Genomic DNA, 12,200 nt, shown 5'->3' with positions numbered 1-12,200 from the left:
AGTACGTTATAAGAATGACAGTTGAATCCCACTTTTCGATTAGTGTAACCATAGAGCTTGTTATATGTGATGTTAACCTTCCCTCCAGCGCAGATGGCCCTCGTGTAGCTTTACGTGAATATTGAAAGCATCAAACAAACGAAGCTTCTCTGATGAAACTCAACCTTCAGGTAATATTATTTCGTTTCCTGTGGATTGATGATCCATTTTTCGTGACTTAGTAATTTTTAGTATATATTGTTGGCGCTATATTAATCGTTTTTGTTTGTTTGTTTGCTTTTCTTCCATGATCAGAGGCTCTTCTGATGTTGGCTGTCCGACTAGAAAGTTCCTTTAACATCGAAGCTGTTGTAGATCCCATTGAGATCAGAATCTCCGAAGCTGTCATGAACTTCCAGGAGAACAGTCAGGCCGTTTCAGATAGGGTGAGTATACCATGACGTATAGCTTTATGGAGAACAATCGGGCTGTTTTGAATAAGGTGAGCATGCCTTCATGTACAGCTTTCAGAAAAAAGTCATGCTGTTTCGGATAGATGAGTATACCGTGATGTAGAGCTTTCTGGAGAACAGTCGGGCTGTTTCGAATAGGGTGAGTGTACCTTGATGTAGAGCTTTCTGGAGAACAGTCGGGCTGTTTCGAATAGGGTGAGCATACCGTGATGTAGAGCTTTATGAAGAACAATCGGGCAGTTTCGGATAGGGTGAGTATACCGTGATGTAGAGCTTTATGAAGAACAATCGGGCAGTTTCGGATAGGGTGAGTATACCGTGATGTAGAGCTTTCAGGAAAACAGTCAGGCTGTTTTGAATAAGGTGAGTGTACCTTGATGTAGGAGTTTTCTATTCAGATATCGATTGCTGGTGGGACGTGGTTTTAAATATTTATATCTTGCTTAATCAAGATATGTTGATTGTTAGGTAGCACATTCATCTACCCTGTGGTAGAATGAGGCTACATCCAATGTTTGTGAAATATATCATTAAGTTATGAAGATATCAATCTTACAGGAAAAAAAGGGGGTTTAGGTTTCTTCAGGTGCATTTCTAGTGTTAACTTTCAGTAGATTCGTCTAAACAATGATACAGATTCTTCTTACAATCTGTATTTTGGGTTGGTAAAGTCTGGTGTCTTAGAATAACCTAAAATAAGTGGTTATAAAGTAGGTTCTGTTCAAATTCGTATACTGATATTGGCGTTAAGCCATTTTCACATTTTTTCCCTTTCTAAGACTTAAATCACAATAGCCTGTTTTGTATTTAGGGAATTTTTTGAGTTGGTGAAATTTATGCGAAAAGTGGAGGATGGATACATATTCTTTTTTGACGTTTTTCTTGCATTTCACTATTAATTTTCTTATAGTTTAATAGATGACGACTTTGTATCGTTTACAAGCTGGTTGTTTTCTCGTGTTCGTGTCCTTGGGCGACCGTGGTGTGGATACAACAACCAACTCTGCTTCTTACGAACAACTTATTTTATAATATAAGCTCTACGTTAGATATTTTTCTTCTTATAAAACTTAAACTCGGGTATATGTACATAAAGTAAAATATTTTGTTGTTTCTTTTACTCATAGTCAAGAAGCAAAGTTCGTATTTGGCTATGCTCTACGTTACTCGTGAAAAGCGTATATAAAGCAACGAGAATGTGCGTGTGAAGTTGCACGTGGGCTTCTTATTTTCGTGCTTCATCAGAAAGATTGAAGCGATAAACTTCAGCCGTTGTCGTCCATCACTGTTGTCAGGTGCATCCATTGACACTCACCCATTTTAACAATTAAGGCGTAGCGTCTGAGAACGTTTCTTTTGGCGGATCATTTACCCATTTATTCGAGTTTGGTGACATAGTAGAATCTCTGCCTCCAACCAAGTCTGTGCGAACAAGTACGACTGAACACGTTTGACCTTGTTAGCTATGGATAGAATGCACTGGCGGCAGCAAGAAAAGCCCAGTGGGGCATCACTGGGAGTTGGCCAACAGCGCGATCTGCCGGGTAGATACGTCTCCATGATAAATGGCCTATGTTTCATTATGCCTCTTTGTGGCTCAGGTACTGTAGAAAAAGGAAAGCTTGGGAAATAGTAAATGGATTCCTTATTCATCAAGTAGTACTTCATGCTTAATAAGAGTACGAATACTTCCAGTTTTCTAACTTTACAATACTTATAGTCAGAATAAATAGTGATGAAGTTAACTTGATACTAGCTGAACTAACCGTTGTTGTGACTACGGTAGAAAACGAATATATGCAGTTTCTTTGCATTATTAACATTTTGTAACAGTTTCTAATTAACAATAGTACAAATTGTTATAGTAAACTACCGTTGATAGAAACGGAGAGTTTGAAATGCTACAATGAAAGTTTTTACCTCATATTTTAATCATTTAAAATATAAACTGGATTAAAAAAAATTCGCACACCTAATGGCTGTAAAAAAAAAAAAAAACACTTCCAGGGGAAAAAAAGCATTTTCTTTTAGGGCTGGGTAGCTTGAACTTTTAATTAAGAGTGGTATGAGTTATTGTGATCCTTTCGTTTGAAATCTATTTTCTCTGTTATAAAGTATTTTACTTGTATTATTTACAATGTCATATTTCCTGTAGAAAATTCTTATCTTCTTGAACTGTGAAAATTAAAATAGATGAATTACTTATTTTTCTTTGTTTTTAATTTACTAACTGATTAAGTATTATTTTATTACAAGTTACAGCTTTTGCTAATCATAAAGATTATTTTTTTATAACAGGTAAGAAACGTAAAAATAATCTTCCTTACAATAAAATCCCCCCAGTGGCAGAGCGGTATTTCTGCGGACTTCCAACGCTAGAATCCGGGTTTCGATACCCGTGGTGGGCAGAGCACAGATAGCCCATTGTGTAGCTTTGTGCTTAATTACAATTACAAACAAACCTTACAATAAAAGCTGTAACTTGTACTAAACTAATACTTTGTTGAAGTTATCCGAATTATATGATATTTAGTTTAAAATTGTTATATGTTTTAACCTTTTGCTAGTACTTAATTTTTGTTGTTAAACTTGTATTTGTTTGAAATTGTTTCAGAAAACGTGGAACATTAAAACTAACTCTTTAATTTTTCGACTGTTCTGAATGAACTTGGTTTTGTATGAATGAGTTAGGATTTTGCCCAGTACAATAAGTACACACATCTTAGCATGCTATGAGTTTTACTATTAAAACTTTTGATTTTCTGCTTATGTCAATGCGGCGTGTGTACTTTTCCAGTTGTTTCAAAAATGTGGGCGGCCTCGTCTAGGAAAAAGAGATACTAGGAAAGAGTTGGAGTTCAAGACATTCAAATTTAGTCCAAGACATGACGACAACAAAGCTACCAAAAGCGTCCTGAATCAACTTTTAGGGAAAATCAAAAAGAAGCTCAGACGGACTAAGAATTTTTGGGCAAACTTACCAAATGAACTTTGCGATAATCCAAAAGTTTCAGGCGATAGAACAACGAGAAACAGCCAAGGAAGTTGTTGGAATGGGCTAACGAAAGCAAAGTAAGTGTGACAGAATGTACTGCCATCTAGTAACACAAATAAAAACATTTGGCTTATAGAGCTCACATGTACAGATTATAATTATAGGTGTCGTTGTGCTCGTTTAGATACACATATGTAAAAAATATTATTTTCATGAAAGTATATTTTGTATTTACTGCAGTGTAGTATGTGTTACGAAAACAAGAATGATTGTCAGTTCAAAAATTGATTAGTGATAACGATAATTTGGAATCATAAATTGATAGTACTTAGTGATCCTCTGGTACTTGTAGTTAAACCTGCGATAATTCGGTGGCTCAGTGGTAAGTCTCACGCTTACAACGCTAAAATTCGAGTTTCGATACCCGCAGTTGGTAGAGCAAAGATAACTCATTGTGTAACTTTTGTGCTTAATAATAAAGAAATCTATGATAATATAAACTATGTAAAAGATTCGTTAAGCTCACTGCTTAAGATTATTAAACACATTAAAAATTAGATCAAAAACATAGTGATCGTAATTCAGAAAATATAGAAACATTTAACTATAGTTAATGGCAAATCATGTTTGTAATGAATTAATCTTTCCAAAAGCTCTTTATATTAAAATTCATCCTTGATACATCAGATATTTTCCATTTCAAAATTACCCCACCTAGTTCTATGCTACAGTTCCGCAAAACATTCTATCATTAAACATATCGAAAGTTGTCAGTCACATGTTAGAAACTTTGAAATCAAAGTGTTTAAGTGTTTTATATTATATCATGAGTAAGAAATAGAACAACACGTTAAGATATTCTTGATTTTTTCAAGAGTATTAATCTTTTACTTGATTATTTAGAACTCAACTTTCAAGCTTACATCAATATCAAATCAGATCTCTTACTTTCATCAAGTCATTTTTACTTTTGTTTTTCTGTAATAATTAAATCACAATAATCTGTTTTGTACTTAAAGATGTTTTGGGGTTTTATTAAATATAAGAAGAACATTATTCTCTTTTCTTGCAACTTCACTATTTATCAAGTCTGGTTCTATTTTTTATGATATATTGTTCAAGTCTTCTTAGATTTTTCCATCAACCAATGGAACAAAACTAGTGTAGGTAACACAATTTTATGATGTCTAGTTCTATTTTTTGTGATGTATTGTTGCAAGTTTTTTAGATTTTTTATCAGCTGATGAAACAAAACTAGTGTTGGTAACCCTATTTATCATGTCTAGTCATATTTTTTATGATGTATTGTTGCAAGTTTTCTTAGATTTTTTATAAACCATTGAAACAAAACTGGTGTAGGTAACACTATTTATCAAGTCAAGTTCAATTTTTATGATGTATTGTTCATAATTTCTAAGATTTCTTTTTATAAGTTAATAATAATAATAATAATGCTAATAATAAGTTCTAAACAATAGATTACACAGTTTATTAGAATAACCCAAAATCCTTAATCTTTTTTTTTACTTTGACACTCAGGTACGAAGCTGCATTGGTGGGTAATGGGCTTATGAACCAAAAAGACAACCCAGAAGTCAGCCTAGATGTTACAAGACAGAATATTGCAATAACCAAGCAAAACTTAGTGCTTCAGCTGATAACTGTCAAGTTAAATAACGCATACAGAGGACTGGATGTAGAATGGGAATTTCCAAGTGAGTTTAATTTGTTAAACATGTTGCACTTTTTTAAATGACCACTACAACTTAAGTAAACTGTTCAACAATGGGATTTTTTCTCCATCTTGTCAACAAACCTAGGAGTATTGAGATTTTTTTTCATGCTACAAGCTGAAGTAGGTCAATTGTGTGAATATATGTTATCATATGCTTTTATTGAGGACAGAGTATGTCCTTCATTGAATTGTTTAACTTACCTCTCGTGAGTTTTTTTCTCAGGTACGTGCATATGTCCATGTTCCCTCTCCCCCAGTGGCTCAGTAGCAAATCTGAAGATTTATAAAGCTAAAAACTGAGTTTCCATACTTGTGGTGGGGACAACACAGATAGTCCATTATGTAGTTTTGCTCTTAACAACAAATAAACAAACAAAACAGGCACTCTCTGCTAAGCAGTCGTTGCTCTTGTATGCTGAAATTATTATTTTTTATTAATTTATTAAAATTATTTTTCTTTTACAAGAGTGTTGAGTGAAACAGTTATAAGCAGTATTCAATTCATGGTGGGAAATGGATGTATATCTGGTTTATTTGTGGTTATTAAGATATATGTTCTCACTAGTTCGTTTTTACTACGGTTTAATTATCACTCGTAATTTTTGCTGTAGTTACAGTTTGTAATAATACCTAGCAAAAAAAAAAACAACAACTGAGAAACCTAAGCTGAAGTACGTTTGTAACAGAGTAATTAAATTAATTTTCAGAGAACAAGTGTATTCTCAGATGAAAATAAATTTATTTTGAGGTTGATATTACAAATATAATGCATCAAAGTGTCATATATGTCACTTTGAAATTCAAATTTGGTTGATAAAATATTGGGACATTGTACTATTAGAAGTGCTTGCTATTAAAATGAGTAGTTTTTGCAAACATAATTTTTAAATTGTAAAGATGTAGCTACTAGATGGCAGCACTGGATTAGAGTCTAAGCAACGAGATTTAAAATTGAGTTTTTTTTTAAAGGATAATTATCAGCATATTTTAACTTTACCTAAACTATTATTGAAGTCAATGCGAAATCGTTACCGTTTCAATGATAGGTTTGATTTTTCAAAACATATGTAGCTGATTTTGTAGTTTTGACCAGAAAAAATAAAAATTCAATTTCCTGAAATGGATTGTTTGTGTGACTTAGCAGTGTACAACCCAAGAAATGCGAACTTTAAAGACTAGTTATTTTTTTTATGATGAATTATTTAAGCTTTCTTCAACTTGTCATCAACCAGTGTAACAAGACTAGTTATTTTTTTATGATGAATTATTTAAGCTTTCTTCAACTTGTCATCAACCAGTGTAACAAGACTAGTTCTTTTTTTATGATGAATTATCTAAGCTTTCTTCAACTTGTCATCAACCAGTGTAACAAGACTAGTTCTTTTTTTATGATGTATTATTTAAGCTTTCTTCGACTTGTCATCAACCAAAGTAACAAGACTAGTTCTTTTTTTATGATGCATTATTTAAACTTTCTTTGACTTGTCATCAGCCAGTGTAACAAGACTAGTTCTTTTTTATGATGCATTATTTAAGCTTTCCTTCGACTTGTCATCAACCAGTGTAACAAGACTAGTTATTTTTTTATGATGAATTATTTAAGCTTTCTTCGACTTGTCATCAACCAGTGTAACAAGACTAGTTATTTTTATGATATATTATTTAAGCTTTATTCGACTTTTCATCAACACCATGTGTTCATACACTAGTAGTTAACCTTCACCACATCACAGTCATACTCATCCCTTATATCGATTGTCTCAATCACAGTGGCTTAATCAGCATTTGTATTTTTTCTAGAAACAAGTAAAGTACTTAAGACACATGATAAGAGTTTTAGCTGTTTGCCTAGTTATGAGTACTTCGTACTGATACTGTTTATCTGATCTTCTTTAGTGGATGATGGTAGTGGTAGTGGAAGTGGATGGATGCCTGACGACACCGAAGACGACAACTCTCATGACATCTATTTCAGTTACTCCACTACTCGAGCTCCTGCAGCCCCGATGTGGCCAGCAGATTCCACTAAAACTCCACCAAAAAAGTTATCAACAGCTCCAAAAATGACCTCCTCCAATTTTCTCATGGTGTCAACAGTAATCTTTGTGTACTGTGCTATCTTGTGATGAAAAAGAAAACAGGGACATATTCTAGTTAGATATAAATGTTCAAGAGTTCTATAGGAATGTTTACCATCTCTTAGGTGAAAAAAAATGGCTGTAACTATTCAGCAATGGCATGTTACTGGACTTAGCAGCTTCCAAACTCAGGACTAGGTGTACTTTCTATAACTTGAAAGTTAGTGAAGAGATAAAACGGTTGAAAAATTTAGCCCGATACACTATCTATATATATATACGCTTACCATAAATATATGAAAATCTTTTTTTTTTAAGTCTTAAAATCCAAATACCTTAAATAGGTTACCATAACGTCATAACAAAACATTCTCAAAATAGTTAAAATTAATTCACAATGTTGCTAAGAAGTCTTTAGAAGATAATGTGGAATTTTCAAGATCAGTTGGACAATTAGGTTGTATCAATATTTACATACAGAAAACTTTTAATGCGAAACACATTGGTTTTATATATTATTATGTGTTTCACCATATGTACTCCTTAATTTAAGTCATTGTGTTTATTGTAATACAAAAGTACAATGTGCTAACCTTTTATGTTACTAAGTTCCTCTGACTTGTGAAAACTATGTGTATACAGTATGAACTGTGTACTTAAAATTAATGTAGCCATCATTGTCTGTACTTAAAATTAACGCTGTTGTATAGCAATACATTCTGGTTTATTAAGAAGCTAATATTTGTGTTGAACCATACCTTCAATCGCTAAAGAAGGTTATATAGTGGTTTTATAAGGACTTGTAAATTTTTAAGTTATATTTCAAATTTGTGAATGTATGTGTTATCAGTTATAACTTTTTAGTGGATTTTAGTATGATTCAGTTTACATAAATTCCGAACATGTTGTTACTCAAGACGTGAGCTATCTTTGAAAGTATAAAAGTAAGATAGTAACTTTTGTTCAGTATATTGAGCCATGAACCTTTAGAAGTAGCCAAAAACAAATGAACCGTGACTTTCTTTTATATATATATATTGTGACATTTTTACATTTGAATGTCACAGAGAATCTGGTGCATGGCACATCTTGTACAGGACTTTAACATAGACAAAGATATCATTTTTGTAAGTCTTATTTATGTTTCAGTTATCTAATTGTATAGTATTTTTTACGGCCAATTTAGTCTATGTTTTGTTTACTCAACTGTATTTGTTTGTTTGACTGACAGTTACAAAAGTCTTACTTGAAATGTTTGGGATGAAGATAAGATATTAGAACACTTGACAATTTTTTTTTTAGAGTTTATCATGGATGGCAACGAAGCAGAATTTGTATCTGCTAAAAACAGTAAAGTAATCTATTCAAACATGATATCTTACCAATAAAAAAACTACAGTTTTTTATCTTAACCTATGTGCATGTTAAACAGGAATGCTGACTATCTTCAAATGCCCCTACTTTAATTTCTTATATTTTCATCCCCCTTCCCCAATTGGAATGCCCTTACTTTAATTTCCTATGTTTTCATCCACCTCCCCCAAGTTTTTTTGTCAAAACTCCCTACTTTTCTTTATTCAAGGGTGAAAGGAGAGAGTTTGTGTGTTAGCTTCTCAGGCTGATCATTTATAGCAGAAACCTTTTGAGTGACAATCTGGCTGATGCAAACGTTCCAAATTTTACTAGAGAGGTTTCCGTTAGTCTTCTTGGTACTAAGAGAAATTGACATGTGTATCAAATGTATAAAGACATAAAAAGCCTGTAAGGTGAATACATCATTCATTACTAAATATGTATTAATAGCCATCTACCTTGATGAGATGTCGTATTAATAGTTTGCTATTTGTCCCTAGAATCTGTCCCACTTTTCTTTAACTTGTCCCTAAAATTAACTTTGTATTGTTCTTGATGTGCCATTGGAAGGCCTGTTTCAAGATGCTTCAGTTATTTCCTTCTTATTTCTTTGGCTGGTAAGCTTATCACAGAGTAAAGAGTTAAAATCGTATACAGTAATAGCTCTTTCTAAAAGGATAAAATTTTATTTGGTGTGTGTGTGTGTACAGAGTAATAATTTTTCTATGTAGAAAATCAATATTGTATATTTGATGACTGGCTCAAACCTTTAATACTGCATTACTGATACACATTATACATTAATACTTTTAAACAAAGATACTTCACACCTGCATTTCAACACTCCACATACTTAGAGAAGTAATATGCCTGCTCAGAGTTTATTAGCATCTTGAAACTCATCTTTAAACAGAACATATATATATCTTATACACTAGTAAGAAATAAACTTATGCTTGAACAGTGCAACCAGCAATTTATACTGGAGTAACCATATATATATATGTTTTTAGGTTGTTCACAACTTTCTATTCATTAACAAAATTAATTCTGCAAATCAGTATTTTACAGCGAAATAAAGTAAATTTCACAGTTAATCTGATAGAGCCACAATTCCCACTTGCTGGTAGAAATGTCAAAACTCACTTGCGTAAACATCTTTTTTACATTACCTCTTTGAAGCTGTGTTGCATCTTTAATCCATTCACATAAGACTGTTTGTACACAGTCGTACTGTAGGAAACATATGAATGCTTACGTCATATGTCAGGCATTTTTAATAGAAATGCCACAAGTAATGTTTTTCTGCAGAAGAATGTTTACTACCAGCTCTTGACAATAGGCATTTTATGTATGAAAAATCAAAACAAATTAAAAAATATGCAAATATACTGTAGAAAAATGTTAAACTACTCTTGCAGATGAAAAATTAATTTAATATGTATTTCTTTGTCGTTGTTTTTTTTTACTTTTGCCTGTGTTGTGGGCAGTTAAAACTGAATTCTTCAGTTAGTTATGAGGAAAGAATTTAAACACTGATTTAGCAGCACTGTTTATATTGCGATTTCTACTCTGATGTGAAACGTGCTGGTGAACTTGTTGGTCAGGAGACCCAACTACAATTAGACCTGGAGAATTGTATTTAGAGGTTCAAGGAAATCATGAAGGATTTTAGTCCACGAGTTCCTTGTCTCATTGCTCTTTTAACCATTAGATCTCGCATATACATGTAGCTCAGTAAATAACCTGTTTTGGTGCTGTCCACCATCCCATCCCTCTTCGGTGGGTTAGCAGTAAGCTTGCAGGCTTATAACACTGATAACTGGGGTTCAGTTCCCAGTGGTGGATAGAAGGCATATAGCCCATTGTTGTGCTTTGCACTAAAAACAACAATAATATTTTGGTACTGTGATAATTTGCAAGATTGATTTATTTATTACTCATCATTCCTGAAATACACAATGCAGAAGTAGAGGCTTTCACCAGATCTGAATTCATTGTTATAGCATATGGAAAACTTAGAACATCGTCCACATTTTCACAGTAATTTCAGTCGTTATCTATACAATTATACTTTCTTTGATATACATAAAAGTTGATTCTACATCTGTAGGACTTGAACTGCTGTTATTGCACATTTATGATGTGAACTATTGCACATTAAAAGTAAAACAAGGGTCACACACAATGTGACGAAATCAGGCACATATTTAGTTGCACACTTCCATACTTTAATATCGAGGGAAGCTTACTTGCAAACAATGCATACATATTATTAGTCTTGTCTGTGTTTGTCCATAAAAACATGAAAATTGCTCATACAAGAAACATGACCGCATATACTCGTAAATCCATATTCGTTTTACTACAGAGTGAGCCAAATATAATTTCACTCTCATTCCCATATTCAGTTTATTCCTTCTGTGCAGCCCCCCACCCCAGTGGCTCAACGATAAGTTTGAAGGCTTATGATGCTATAAACCGGGTTCCGATACCTGTGGCGGGCATAGCCCAGATAGTCCATTGTTTAGTTTTGAGCTTAACAACCAAAAAATAAACAAATAAAACTTTCTATGCGTCACTAAATAAAGCCCCCCAGTGGCACAGCGGTATGTCTGCGGACTTACAACGCTAAAATCCGGGTTTTGATACCCGTGGTGGGCAGAGCACAGATAACCCCTTGTGTAACTTTGTGCTTAACTACAAACAAAAACTAAATAAAAAGTTTGGTGATGAAAATATTCAAGTTTTGTGACACGCAGTAAAATAGAACAACCATGGTACGTGTACAGTTCTACTGTTCCGAAATTACAGTGAAACCCTAAATTTAAAAAAATACATTGATAGATAAATTTTTGTAAGCTTGAGAAGGCGTTCTTCATTAGTGTTAGAAAGTTCTATTTTACTCTCTATCTACTCGTCAACAGTTAATTTGTGATGATAAGAACATCTGTGCCAAAATATGTCACAGTACGAGAATTATTTTACCTTTGTCGTGTTAGGCCTAAACTTTCCACTTTGTGAAGAGTTCCTTGATTTCTCTTTCTTTTTATACGTACTACTTGTATATATGTGTTAGTCTTAGTACAAGCTATAAAGATTCTTGTGCCATAATTACAAATGTATGCATGTCCATTTTGACATATAGTTAGATATCGACTGGTATTGTGTATATCAGTGATAGTATTTTTATTTTGTATTTGTCAGTTTAGTGAATGACCTCGTGAGCTTTGTGTAATGTTTTCTTGCTGGTACGTTTTAAGTTAGATGAAAATTTCAAGAAGAAAGACAATTTCATGGAGGTCCAGTATGATTTCATTCACTTGTATGAATAGCACTAAACCTTGGAGTTTAAAGTCCGAAGTTCTATTCCCCCGCGCAGTAATACTTTTTGTAGCTTTGTGCTAAAAAACCCACCAACCTCAATAATTTTATTCAGAATTATCATACAGACAAAATTTTAGCATACTTCTAAATTAAGCTTCATAAAACCTCAATCCTAACAATTCGTCAAGCGCTACATTGGGCCCCCAGTGGCACAGCGGCATGTCTGCGGAATTACAACGCTAGAAACCTGGTTTCAATAC

The 12,200-nt window shown here is 33.2% G+C and overlaps 2 protein-coding genes across 2 annotated transcripts in view; both read left to right on the top strand.

Annotated features, from left to right (window-relative positions):
• LOC106476069 (glypican-6-like) overlaps positions 1-8,382 on the top strand; it is an 88,603-nt gene extending 80,221 nt beyond the window's left edge. The window contains exons 6-9 of the mRNA XM_013936745.2: positions 295-425; positions 3,250-3,524; positions 4,987-5,162; positions 7,079-8,382. Coding sequence (XP_013792199.1) covers positions 295-425; positions 3,250-3,524; positions 4,987-5,162; positions 7,079-7,308 — 812 coding nt within the window. The 3' untranslated portion in view covers positions 7,309-8,382. The remainder of the gene's footprint in view (positions 1-294; positions 426-3,249; positions 3,525-4,986; positions 5,163-7,078) is intronic.
• Positions 8,383-8,385: 3 nt separating this feature from the next.
• Positions 8,386-12,200, top strand: part of LOC111084398 (cathepsin L1-like) — a 19,797-nt gene continuing 15,982 nt past the window's right edge. The window contains exon 1 of the mRNA XM_022381123.1: positions 8,386-8,474. Coding sequence (XP_022236831.1) covers positions 8,401-8,474 — 74 coding nt within the window. The 5' untranslated portion in view covers positions 8,386-8,400. The remainder of the gene's footprint in view (positions 8,475-12,200) is intronic.

The sequence above is a fragment of the Limulus polyphemus genome, unplaced genomic scaffold (assembly GCF_000517525.1).
Source record: "Limulus polyphemus unplaced genomic scaffold, Limulus_polyphemus-2.1.2 Scaffold152, whole genome shotgun sequence".
Taxonomy (NCBI): Eukaryota; Metazoa; Arthropoda; class Merostomata; order Xiphosura; family Limulidae; genus Limulus; species Limulus polyphemus.
Note: the sequence above shows the minus strand (reverse complement) of the source record. Positions and strands in the feature narration are given on the sequence as shown.